The sequence below is a fragment of the Syngnathus scovelli genome, chromosome 22 (assembly GCF_024217435.2).
Source record: "Syngnathus scovelli strain Florida chromosome 22, RoL_Ssco_1.2, whole genome shotgun sequence".
NCBI lineage: Eukaryota > Metazoa > Chordata > Actinopteri > Syngnathiformes > Syngnathidae > Syngnathus > Syngnathus scovelli.
The window spans coordinates 12,501-25,753 of record NC_090868.1 but is presented as its reverse complement, the minus strand read 5'-3'; the positions used below and the strand labels follow the sequence as shown (position 1 = coordinate 25,753).

Here is a 13,253-nt window from a genome sequence, read left to right as displayed (position 1 = left end):
TGTGTGTCCAGAAATGTTTCCGGTGCGACCGAGCAGAGCGGAACTAATGTTGCGGTTGGAGTTTGAGGCCGGACGATCAGTTGAGTTACACGCGGGAAACCCGTGTGAGATGGCGCTAGGCACGCACACCATCTAGAATTTGTCAACAAGCGCGTCGTTTGTCGCCTTTTGTGCTCGCCGCTTCGGATCCGAGCAATGGAGGGGGGTAAACCGAGTCTTTCGCTCGTCTACCAGGCGGTCCAGGCCCTGCATCACGACCCGGACCCTGCCGGGAAGGAACGAGCTTCTATGTGGCTCGGAGAGCTCCAGAGATCGGTAAGAAAAGGGGACATTTCGCCCATCGAGGCTGGCGGGCGGGCGTGCTTGGGCGCTGTGGCTCAAGGCGGCCGGTGTTCACCAGTATTTCAAAGCGTTTTTATGTTCACCTCGACAATCTGGAATCGCTGCGGACGGAAAAAGTGCGCAATTTGCGGAAGCCCGTTAGCATCTCTGCTAAAGATACTCATTGACTGACGCATGAATCACAACACAAGCTAATGGCCGGACTTTTCCCAATTGCTCGCTCGCTCTCAAGGACGAGCAAGTTGACCGACTTTATTTTTTTCTCTCAAGTGATATCCACCACTTGCATTGTGTCTTTTGCGCCGTGTTTGTATGTGAGCTGTTTAGCATGGCGGATGTAACCGCTGTGCTGACGTCACTTCGTCAGTGTGCGGGCAAGTTGAGCTCCTCCTTGGTGGCCTTTCAGCGTTCGAGTAGAGCACAAGTCGGCTGACGCCGCGCCATTGCTCGCTCGTTCGCAAACGATGACTTGAGAGCCGCAATGAGCCCGTGGTTGACGTTTAGCCAGCCGGCTAGTGCGCTCAACTCTCGAGCAGGGGACGCTACTTTCCTTCTTCGGGCGGTTGACACACCTTCCTCAAGTCGCACTTGAGTTCGGAGCAGCCAAACCTTTCTCAAGTGCTAGCATGGCACATTAGCACACACATCCCAAAGCTCATCAGTTTCCTTTCAAATTCTTCACCATTCTTATCTTGGTCCCTTTTTAGCACGAAACAAAACCACGATTGGATAGCAACCTCCACAATGGTTGTTGTCGTCAGCCTTCAAGCAGGATCTGACACAACTTCATTCATTGCCACTTGTTGCTTTCAGGACGCTTGGCTCAGGCGTCTTCTTCACACGCTCTCGCGTGTGCCGTTTGCCCTCTGACGGTTTGGTTGTTTGACGGCTTGATCTTGCGCCGCCGCCTTTCTTTGCAGATGTACGCCTGGGAGATCTCAGACCAGCTGCTGCAGCTCAAGCAGGACGTGGAGTCGTGCTACTTTGCCGCTCAGACCATGAAGATGAAGATCCAGACTTCCTTCTACGAGCTTCCTCCTGATTCGCACGGTGCTCTGCGGGACTCGCTGCTCTCTCACATCCAGAACCTCAAAGACCTGTCGCCTATCATCGTAACGCAGGTAGCGCACGCGGCACGCTTTCGTCATTCATACGGCCGGGGAGGAGACGGCCCGTCTCTGTCGCCTTGTTTTCGGACTCGCTCAGCCGAGTTGCCAACGGAAAAGGTTGGAACTTGCAGCGATGCGCATAAGCGTCCCTTCCTTTGCCTCCCAATTCTAGCTGGCATTGGCCATCGCAGACCTTGCTCTTCAGATGGCGTCGTGGAAAGGATGCGTGCACACGCTCATCGAAAAGTGAGAATTCGCGCAGTTTCTACTTTGCAGTTTGAATCGTGGGACCCAAGTGCGGGCGCGGTCCGACTTAAACCGTTTGCCTCTGCTAGGTACAACGGAGAAATCAGCTCCATGCCCTTCCTCATGGAGATTCTGACCGTGCTGCCCGAAGAAGTCCACAGCCGCTCGCTTCGCATCGGAGCCAATCGGAGGACAGACATCATCGAGGACTTGGCATATTACTCGTCCACGGTGGTCACGCTCCTGGTTAGGGCGCACTCACCATCGCCGTCCGGTCCGAGAGCGACATACTTGAACGGCGCAATCTCATCTTAACGCGGCAGACATTCCAATAACTCTTGCCCTCGCGCAATGGGGAGGGTTTTGTTTTGGGGAGTTGGGCTCTTCTTTTTTTCACGGCGACATATTTCCTCCGCCTAGGGGTCGTGTGTGGAGAAGACGGGCAGTGATGAGAAGATGCTGATCAAGGTCTTTCGCTGTCTGGGGAGCTGGTTCAACCTGGGAGTGCTGGATAGTAACTTCATGGCCAGCAACCAGCTGCTCATGATCCTCTTCCAAGTTCTGGTGAGGCAGGCGCCTGCCCGACGGCGGCCAGCTTTTAGCGCACGTGGCGGGCTGACGCGGCTGACCTGTTGTTGGCAGCAGAGGGACGAGACCTCCAGCAACCTGCACGAGGCGGCCGCAGACTGTGTGTGCTCCTCCCTCTACGCCATTGAAAACGTCGACACAAACATGAGCTTGGCGCTGCAGCTATTCCAGGGCGTCCTGACGTTGGAGACGGCCTATCACATGGCCGTGGCCCGCGAGGACCTTGACAAGTGAGGCGGCCAACGGGCCGGCATTTTGCCGCTCTTTGCAGGGCCCTAACACCCCCCCCCCCTCCCTTTTCCTCCTCCCTTTAATATGCCCGGCAGAGTCCTGAATTATTGCAGAATCTTCACTGAGCTGTGTGAAACCTTTTTGGAGACGACGGTCAGGAGTCCGGGTAGAGGAATGGGAGACTTGAGGACGCTGGAGCTGCTGTTGATCTGCGCCGGACACCCGCAGTACGAGGTGGGCGAGCATTCCGCAAATGAAAACGGGCAAACAAACAAACAAACAAACAAACAAACAAGGTGTTCTACAGGTGGTGGAAATCTCCTTTAATTTTTGGTACCGGCTGGGTGAAAATCTCTACAAGATCAACGACGTGGCCCTGAATGGCGTTTTCCGACCCTACATTCAGAGACTACTGCACTGTTTGGCCCGACATTGTCAGCTGGACCCAGACCATGTAAGTGTCCTCGCCAGCGGTCGGCGAGAGCCGGCCCTCGCCGACCGACCGACCGCTGCGCGTTTACTGGGCGCAGGAAGGAATTCCGGAGGAGACGGACGATTTTGGGGAGTTCCGGATGAGAGTGTCTGACCTGGTTAAAGACGTGATATTTCTGGTGGGCTCTATGGAGTGTTTCTCTCAGGTGAGGCACCTCGGTAGGGCGTCGCCGGCCCTTGTCGGAGCCTGATGATTTCTTTGTGTTCTCAGTTGTATTCCACACTCAAAGATGGGAACCCGCCTTGGGTGGTGACCGAAGCGGTTCTCTTCATAATGGCCGCCATTGCCAAAAGCGTCGACCCGTGAGCCGCGCCGCGTTTCCAACGGGTTCCCGAGCCAGAAGGCCAATGTGCTGATGTCTCCGTGTCCTAACTGTTTTAGTGAGAACAACCCGACCCTGTTGGAGGTGTTGCAGCAGGTGGTGTTGCTGCCAGAGGCTGTTCACATGGCGGTGCGCTACACCAGCATCGAGCTGGTCGGCGAGATGAGCGAGGTGGTGGACAGGAACCCCCGATTCCTCGGTCAGGACCCGCGCCGCCTGCTTTCCCCGGCAGCCTTTCTTCTGGCCGCCGTAACGCAAAGCTTGTGTTCCGTCAGACCCCGTGCTCAACTACCTGATGAAAGGCCTGCGAGAGAAAGCTCTGGCCTCGGCCGCGGCCAAGGCCATCCACAACATCTGCTCCGTATGCAGGGACCACATGGCGCAGCACTTCCAAGGACTTCTGGACATCGCTCGCTCGCTGGACTCCTTTGCCCTGTCCACGGAAGCCGCCGTGGGACTGCTTAAGGGTACCGGGGTGGGATGCCACTTTGGAGTGGCAGCCACGTCCTTACGAGCTCCATTTTTTGACCCGGCAGGTACGGCGATGGTCCTGGGTCGTCTGCCTCTGGACAAGATCGCCGAGTGCTTAGGCGACTTGTGCGCCGTTCAGGTGGCGGCCCTTAAAAAGGTGTGTCCCTCCCTCCCTCCCTCCCTCCCTCCCTCCCTCCCTCTTTTTGGCCCGCTTTTCCCATGTCCAAAGCATAAAAAGGCGCTCGCTTTTGCCCTCCCCGGCAGCTTTTGGCCGAGGAATCGAGCAACGGTCGATCGGCCGATCCCACCGTCTGCCTCGACAGACTGGCCGTCATTTTCAGGTGAGACCCGGCCGAGCGTCCGCATCTCAGCGCAGTCGGAGAACGTTGCCTGCTTGCCTGTCTCAGACACACCAACCCCATCGTGGAGAACGGGCAGACGCACCCGTGTCAGAAGGTCATCCAGGAGGTAACGTTGGCTGGCTGACGGCAGCAAAGGCGCTTCTGTGAGCTCGGGCTTAAGGCTCTCTCCGCTTCCAGATCTGGCCCGTGCTGTCGGAGACGCTCAACGCTCACCAGGCCGACAACCGAATTGTGGAGCGATGCTGCCGCTGCCTCCGCTTTGCCGTACGCTGTGTGGGAAAAGGTTCCGCCTCCTTACTGCAGCCGCTGGTGACTCAGGTCAAAGGACTTGCCGTCGGAGAAGTGCCTTTAGGCCGCCCGCCGGCTCACAATGTTGTCGTCGGTGTGCTCAGATGGTGAGCGTCTACCGCGTCTACCCGCACTCGTGCTTCTTGTACCTGGGCAGCATCCTGGTGGACGAGTACGGAATGGAGGAGGGCTGTCGCCAGGGGCTGCTGGACATGTTGCAGGTCAGACGCGTGTGGCGCCGCGTGGCTGCTGCGCTGGTCCTAGCCGGTGTTAACGCCCTCCTGTTCTGTCAGGCTTTGTGCATGCCCACCTTTCAGCTGTTGGAGCAGGCCAACGGCCTTCTCAACCATCCCGACACCGTTGACGACCTCTTCAGACTGGCGACCAGGTGCGTTGCTTGGCCTCCCTCGCCGTGCCAGCGCAGGCCAGCGCAGGCCAGCGCACTTCACCGCACCGCACCGCACCTTTTGTTTTGTTTTTTTTCTTCCTCCCAGTCTTTTGCTTGGAAAGGAAATCAACTGTTTGCAAATGTAATGTTAGGTGTATGTAATACAGTCCCTAGTAAAGCTAGCAGCGCTCCCACTCTGTAAACTCCAACATTTGCCAAAGCGACGCAAGGGCAGACACCTTTTTTTTTTGCCAGCCATTTGTTAGCTTTGACGTGTTTGCCATGTGTGATCAGGTTTGTGCAGCGTAGTCCCATCACGCTGCTTAGCAGCAGCATTATTGTGCACATCATCCAGTGCGCCATCGCCGCCACCTCGCTGGACCACCGGGACGCCAACTGCAGCGTCATGAAGTTTGTGCGAGACCTCATCCATACCGGCGTGGCCAATGACGTAAGTCAAACGACGCGTCCGTTTTGCTAGCCGACGCAAATGTGGCGCCTCTTTTTTGTCCCAAAGCACACGGACGACTTTGACTTGAGGAAGCGACTGATCGGTCAGGCCATGGAGCAGCACGGCCAGCAACTGATCACGCAACTCATGCATTCGTGTTGCTTCTGTCTGCCGCCGTACACCCTGCCCGACATCGCCGAGGTCTTGTGGGAGGTCATGGTGTTCGACCGGCCGGTGAGTAGCCGTCGCTGAGTGGACAGCTGACGTCTCCCTCCCTCCCTCCCTCCCTCCCTCCCTCCCTCCCTCCCTCCCTCCCTCCCTCCCTCCCTCCCTCCCTCCCTCCCTCCCTCCCTCCCTCCCTCCCTCCCTCCCTCACTCACTCACTCACTCACTCACTCACTCACTCACTCACTCACTCACTCACTCACTCACTCACTCACTCACTCACTCACTCACTCACTCACTCACTCACTCACTCACTCACCCGCCTGCCTGCTCACCCTCTTTGCAGACCTTCTGCCGCTGGTTAGAGAGCGCTCTGAAAGGCTTGCCCAAGGAGACGTCAGGAGGAGCGGTCACGGTGACCCACAAACAGCTGACCGATTTCCACAAACAAGTCACCAGGTGAACATCGACGACAAAGTGTGAGAAACGGACGGGGCTTAGGTAATAGAGCTGAATTTGCTTCTCCTTTTGCAGTGCTGATGAATGTAAACAAGTTTGTTGGGCCATCAGAGAGTTCACGAGACTATTCCGGTAAACGCATGTAAGCACGTCTGCGCACACACGCACACATGCTCGCACACATGCACGCACACAGGCACGCACACACGCACACAGGGCGCTGCGTTTGCTCCAGCACATAACCAAGCGACTTGGCTCAGGGTTAGCCACACCCTCCTTTTACATTTAGCGGCCTCATTCAAACTCTGCGCCAAGACATTCGCTCTCTCGGGGCCTAAGCGGCCAATCGGCGGCGATCGAGGGATAACAACGGTCGTCGGAACGCAACGCTGGACTGGGACGACCAAGGGGGTCTATGTGATCGACAAATGTTTTAAAAATGGAGTCGGGCTCTCGTTGAACTTTAAATTGCCCGAGTCCTCTCACCGGTAATCCCTCCCTCCGCCTGCTCTCACTTTTGATTTGCCAACCTGTAAGCGAACGGCTTTGAAAAAGGACGGTGAGTACAAAATGGATCTGTCGCGTGCGATCCCCGCTAATTGTGACTGTATTTCAGGTCAAGTCTTTTTCGCTGGTTCAGAGGCGGCGGCAAGAGCTGCGGCTGCTAATGGAGGTCTGGAGGGCGGAGGCGGGATGTGTGCGGCCGGAAGGCGGACGGGCGCATCCCAGGGACTTAGTGAACTGACGCACCTCCAGCGGGTGGTGGGAGGGGCAGGCCGAAGAGGCGGAGTTCACCGAGTGAACAGATGGGCGAGCAAGGCAAGAGACTGTGCCCGTCAACTGTTTTTACCAGAAACTTTGTTTTGGGGGACTTTGGTCAGGCTTGAAATTGAAATCCATCCCACCCGGCGCCCACCGGAGAACTCCACGTACGTCACCACTTTTGACCGCTTGAAAGTTTGCTTTCTTTTAATGCAAAGAGTGACAGAGTGAACTCTGGAAAATGCCAGACGGACCCATGCAATCGCCTTGCTGTCGACAATAAACGAGTGAAACCACAAATGTTATGTCGAGTGTCTCAGCAAAGTCTGTCCTTGCGATGCCAGTCTGCTTTTCCCTCAGTTGACGCGCTCACACAGGTTGTCTTCCGACTGGTGAAGGACGGCGACAGCCGTCTCCTCCGTCCTCGACGTGCGAGTGACCCACGCCGGAACGTCAGCCCTCATCTGTGCCGAAGCACTCGTCCAAGCGGACGTGACGCTGTGACCAGAGTGGAAACCTCAGACCTGCATATAGGACAAGCGGCGGGCGAGAGTTCTGGCTCTAGGTTTGGAATGTTGGCCCACTACAGGCTGCTTTGAATGACTGTCTTTCAAATGTTTGCAGGGTGCAGTGCAGTAGAGTAGGGCACATGTTTTATAATCTCGTCAATTAAGATTTGTCGGAGCACCCGGCCGAAACCCACGTAAGCACAGAAGGAACATGCAAACTTCACACAGGAAGACGGACGGGAATTGGACCCACAACCTTGGCACCGTGAGGCGGTGGTGCTAACCAGAACATGAGAAAGCAAAATGTCTTTTGGGGAAAAAGTGTCTTACAAACCACTGATTAATTTGTACTATGTAAACGTGACGGGCCACTTAAGGTTGCGCTTGCTCGCTCAGGTGGATCGCAGGTCTCTCGGCAGGCTGCAGAACAGTTGTGGCGATTGAGAGCAATGACGAATTTGTACTCGGGGACAATGCTCGCTTCATGTACTGCCATACAAAGTCAGGCAGTGACAGTTTTTATGAGACAGCCCTGTACATACAGACAAGGGAGAAAAGAATGAGTGCTGAGACGGGCGTTGAACCCGCAACATCATGCTTAAGAGGTGGACATGCTAACCAGTGCGCCATTGTGTCAACGCAGAATTACCTAAAGTCTACTAAACAAAACAGCGGTCGCTATATGACGTCGGCCACGTCGCAGTCACGTGACGCGGACATGACGTTAGTGGGCGGAACTTGCGCCGAAATCCAAATCCGTGGGCAGAGTTAACTTGTTTAAAAGGGAGTGGGCAGAAGACTTATTTAATTTATTCAAAATCTATTTTGAGTGTGCACCATTATGTCAACGCATAACTAAGTCTACTAAACAAAACGGCGGTTGCTATATGACGTCTGCCACGTCGCAGTCATGTGACGCGGAAATGGGCGGAAGTTCCGCCAAAATTCAAATCCATGGGCGTGGCTTTCAACAGGAAGTAGGAATCCGGCAATGGCGGTGAACGAGACACAGCGGATAGTAACGCGACGACGAACAAGAGAAATATTTCTATTTTCTGCTTGCAACTCGACCGTCTAGAGCGTACACGGTAAATACAACTCATTGTTTTTAAAAAGAACTACTTTTGTTGCCCTGAAAAGCGAGTGAGTGTGGTGGGACGTCGAACTCGGCGTCTGCTGCCAGCCACAGACGCCGAATTTCGACGATTCTCCCTGGTCAACGGTTGTAAATGATTGCGTTGATTAAAACATAAAACTTTATTTAACTCTACTTTTAACTTTGCCGTATTAGATAAGCGGGTATTACGTCGAAGTCATGTGCCGTGGAAATGACGTTAATAGGCGAAATCCCGCCAAGATTCAAATCCGTGGGCGCGAAATGGCCGTAAGCGGGACAGCGGATTCAAACACGACGTATATCAACAGAAATATCTTTATTTTCTGCTTGAAACTGGGCCGTCTAGAGCGTACACGGTAAATACAACTCATTGTTGTTAAAGAGATTTACTTTAGTGTAAATGACTAAAGTTGTCGATGTAGCTAGCGTTCACTGTGTAATAGCTACGTGTAACTAACCCTAGCTGAAACGTAGTCGCGTTGCCTTGTATCTTTGAATGTCTTGAGGGTAAATGTTAATGTTTAATTTCATTCCTTTAGGTTACATGGTGTTTGTTGGCTGTATGTTTTCCACTGTAAGAAGAATGAATATACACATCAGTTGGAGGCTCGCATCATTGACCAGGCGCTACAATGGTGAGTAGCCCTTTTTTCCTCCATTTATGTTAAACACCTCCTATTTCATGTCTAACAGTAATTGATTTAACACATCACCATAAGTAAATTGTGTGTGGGCACTCTCAATTTAACATGTGTGATTATACTGCCTAATCTGTCACTGAGTATATTGTTGCAAAGTAATATAAGAAATGATCCAAAGTTGTAATTCAGAATAGTTTTCAAAAGACGACCATTAGAATTATATACAAATCTGATTAACCTGAACATAACAAGTAATTTCTTAAATCACAAATTCTATTCAAAGATTTGGTCAGACTGCTCAAATGATGCCTAACAGTATTTCATGTAACACATAACCATAAGTAAATTGAGTGTGGGCACTCTCTAGTTAACATATGTGATTATACTGCCTAATCTCTTACCGAGTATGTTGTTGCAAAGTAATATAAGAAAAGATCCAAAGTAGTAATCCAGTGTTTAATATGTTCTATCAGGGCTGAAGTCAAAATTTGGCACCATCATGTGGTGAAATTTGGAGTTGCATCACGTCCAATTTTGCCTGGGAACAAACAGATTAAATAAATCTTAGTCTTAAATAAGCCACTCCTTCTCAAACAAGTAAACTCTGCCCATTTTGCGCAGTAGATGTTCTGTTAATACCTAGTATTTAAACAAAGTCATAATTTAAATTACTTTCAACATTCACTCATCCATTAAACCACCGTTATTCCACTCGCTCTTATTACCAACTCCTATCAATGTAACTAAGCGTTTAATACGTCCTATCAGGTCTCAAGTCAAGATTTGGCACCGTACTTTTTTGAAATTTGCAATTGCAGCAAATCCAATTTTGCCAGGGAAGAAAAATAGTCTTACATGTTCCCATTAAATAAATGAAATAAGTCTTGCTTGTTTCCACTCCTTTTGAAAAAAGTAGTTTAAAACGAGGGCCCTTCCCTCAACCTTTAACCCTAACGAGCCCTAACCCCGCACGTCACATTGTGTTGTATCTGCGAATGTTGCTTGAGGCCAAATGTTAAAGTTTTCTTTCATTCCTTTAGGTTCCTCGGTGTCGGTCGGCTGTACGTTTTCCACCGTCAGAAGAATGAATATACAAATCAGTTGGAGGCTCGCATCATTGACCAGTCGCCACAATGGTGAGTACCCATTTCTTCCTCCATTTATGTTAAACACCTCCTATTTCATGTTTAACAGTAGTTGATTTAACACATAACCATAAGTAAATTGAGTGTGGGCACTCTCAAGTTAACATATGCGATTATACTGCCTAATCTGTCACCGTGTATATTGTTGCAAAGTAATATGAGAAAAGATCCAAAGTTGTAATTCAGAATAGTTTTCAAAAGACGGCCATTACAATTATATACAAATCTGATTACCCTGAACATAATAAGCTATTTGTTAAATCACAAATTCTTCAATTCAAAGATTTGGTACATTATCAGACTGCTCAAATGATGCCTAACAGTAATTAATGTTACACATAACCATAAGTAAATTGAGTGTGGGCACTCTTAAGTTAACATATGTGATTATACTGCCTAATCTCTTACCGAGTATGTTGTTGCAAAGTAATATAAGAAAAGATCCAAAGTAGTAATCCAGTGTTTAATATGTCCTATCAGGGCTCAAGTCAAAATTTGGCACCATCATGTGGTGAATTTTGGAATTGCATCACATCCAGTTTTGCCTGGGAACAAACAGATTAAATAAGTCGTAGTCTTAAATAAGCCACCCCTTCTCAAACAACTAAACTCTGCCCATTTTGCGCAGTAGATGTTCTGTTAATACCTAGTATTTAAACAAAGTCATAATTTAAATTACTTTCAACATTCATTCATCCATTCAACCACGGCTAGTCCACTCGCTCTTATTACCAACTCCTATCAATGTAACTAAGCGTTTAATACGTCCTATCAGATCTCAAGTCAAGATTTGGCACCGTACTTTTTTGAAATTTGCAATAGCAGCAAATCCAATTTTGCCAGGGAAGAAAAATAGTCTTACATGTTCCCATTAAATAAATTAACTAAGTCTTGCTTGTTCCCACTCCTTTTGAAAAAAGTAGTTTAAAACGAGGGCCCCTCCCTCAACCTTTAACCCGAACGAGCCCCAAGCCCGCACGTCACATTGTGTTGTATCTGCGAATGTTGCTTGAGGCCAAATGTTAAAGTTTTCTTTCATTCCTTTAGGTTCTACGGTGTTGGTCGGCTGTACGTTTTCCACTGTAAGAAGGATAAAAGTCCAACGGTTGGATGTTGGCGAAGACGTCTCCGGTGAGTCCTTCCTTCCTTTTTATTCATTGGAAGTCACAGACAACAATAGATAAAGTAACACAATGTTAGAGGTAACTACATTTGTCTTAAATTGGATAGATTACTTCTTCCCACACCATTTCAAACAAGTAAACTGGCCATTTTGTGTGTTTATACCTAGTACTTATACAGTCATAATTTAAATGAACAAATAAGATTCATTCACTCACCCACTCACTCATTCATTCAGAAGATCCAAAGTTGTGTGTGCTGTGTAATTGAGAATAGATCTCATGTTACTCCACTTGCTCATATGACCAACTTCTATCAAATTAGCTATTAATACGTCCCATCAGGTCTCAAGTCAATATTTGGAACAGTAATTTGTCGAAATTTGCAATTGCAGCAAATCCAATTTTGCCTGGGAACAAAAATATATTAAACTAAATAATTCTTCTTCCCATTTAAATAAATGAAATAAGTCTTTTCTTCCTAGTCCTTTTTAAACAAGTAAACTGGCCATTTTTTGCAGTCGTGTTTATGTTCATACTTAATATTTATCCAAAATCATAATTGAAATGACTTCATTCATTCATTTTTGAAATTTGGAATTCCACCATATCCATTTTTCCCATTAAATAAATAAGTTTTACTTTTTCCGTTTAAATAAATGAAATAAGTCTTACTTCCCACTCTTTTTCAAACAAGTAAACTGCCCATTTTGTGTAGTATATTTTCTGTTTATACCTAGTATTTATACAAAATCATAATTAAAATGATTTAACTAACAATTAAGTTAATGAACTTATTCAAAAGAGTCTTTAATATGTCCTATTAAGTATAATATTAAGATTTGTCACCATCCTTAGGTATCATTTGGATTTGCAGCAAATCAAATAGACAAACGCATTGGCCAAGTTATTTTAAAAGAGCATGTGGGGTGATGTGATGTCTTTTTTGGGATGATGTTTTGCATTTGTGATGTCATACTCTGTTTTTTGTGATGTCATATTTTTGGTTCGTTAGGCTAGGTGCTAGAGGCTAGGTGCTAGAGGCTAGGTGCTAGAGGCTAGGTGCTAGAGGCTAGGTGCTAGAGGCTAGGTGCTAGAGGCTAAGGTCTAGGTGCTAAGGTCTAGGTGCTAAGGTCTAGGTGCTAAGGTCTAGGTGCTAAGGTCTAGGTGCTAGAGGCTAGAGGTTAGGTGCTAGAAGCTAGGTGCTAGAGGCTAGAGGTTAGGTGCTAGAAGCTAGGTGCTAGTGGCTAATGTGGTTAGGTGCTAAGGTCTAATGTGGTTTGGTGCTAAGGTCTAATGTGGTTTGGTGCTAAGGTCTAATGTGGTTTGGTGCTAAGGTTTAATGTGGTTTGGTGCTAAGGTCTAATGTGGTTTGGTGCTAAGGTCTAATGTGGTTTGGTGCTAAGGTCTAACGTGGTTTGGTGCTAAGGTCTAACGTGGTTTGGTGCTAAGGTCTAATGTGGTTTGGTGCTAAGGTCTAATGTGGTTTGGTGCTAAGGTCTAATGTGGTTAGGTGCTAAGGTCTAATGTGGTTAGGTGCTAAGGTCTAATGTGGTTTGGTGCTAAGGTCTAATGTGGTTTGGTGCTAAGGTCTAATGTGGTTAGGTGCTAAGGTCTAATGTGGTTAGGTGCTAAGGTCTAATGTGGTTTGGTGCTAAGGTCTAATTGTGCTAGGTGCTCATGGTCTAATGGGCTAGGTGCTCATGGTCTAATGTGCTATGTGCTCATGGCCTAATGTGCTATGTGCTCATGGCCTAATGTGCTATGTGCTCATGGCCTAATGTGCTATTTGCTCATGGCCTAATGTGCTATGTGCTCATGGCCTAATGTGCTATGTGCTCATGGCCTAATGTGCTATGTGCTCATGGCCTAATGTGCTATGTGCTCATGGCCTAATGTGCTATGTGCTCATGGTCTAATGTGCTATGGTCTAATGTGCTATGTGCTCATGGCTTAATGTGCTATGTGCTCATGGTCTAATGTGCTATGTGCTCATGGTCTAATGTGCTATGTGCTCATGGTCTAATGTGCTATGTGCTCATG

At 48.9% G+C, this 13,253-nt stretch overlaps 1 protein-coding gene and 1 long non-coding RNA gene across 2 annotated transcripts; both read left to right on the top strand.

Moving 5' to 3' along the window:
* Window positions 1-52: 52 nt before the first annotated feature.
* On the top strand, window positions 53-6,982 carry tnpo3 (transportin 3). The gene is made up of 23 exons (XM_049761508.1): window positions 53-315; window positions 1,263-1,463; window positions 1,624-1,697; window positions 1,787-1,943; window positions 2,118-2,261; window positions 2,340-2,515; window positions 2,612-2,750; window positions 2,824-2,970; window positions 3,047-3,154; window positions 3,220-3,311; window positions 3,391-3,530; window positions 3,607-3,798; window positions 3,868-3,959; window positions 4,067-4,143; window positions 4,210-4,270; window positions 4,342-4,482; window positions 4,557-4,673; window positions 4,746-4,840; window positions 5,135-5,291; window positions 5,358-5,525; window positions 5,803-5,915; window positions 5,991-6,057; window positions 6,532-6,982. The coding sequence occupies exons 1-22, from the start codon at window positions 196-198 to the stop codon at window positions 6,049-6,051; spliced, it is 2,772 nt and encodes a 923-aa protein (XP_049617465.1). The 5' UTR covers window positions 53-195; the 3' UTR covers window positions 6,052-6,057; window positions 6,532-6,982.
* Window positions 6,983-8,764: 1,782 nt separating this feature from the next.
* On the top strand, window positions 8,765-12,586 carry LOC125992467 (uncharacterized). Its single transcript, XR_007489647.2, has 3 exons — window positions 8,765-8,938; window positions 9,985-10,080; window positions 11,137-12,586. It is a non-coding gene; the product is annotated as an uncharacterized lncRNA (long non-coding RNA).
* Window positions 12,587-13,253: the final 667 nt, after the last annotated feature.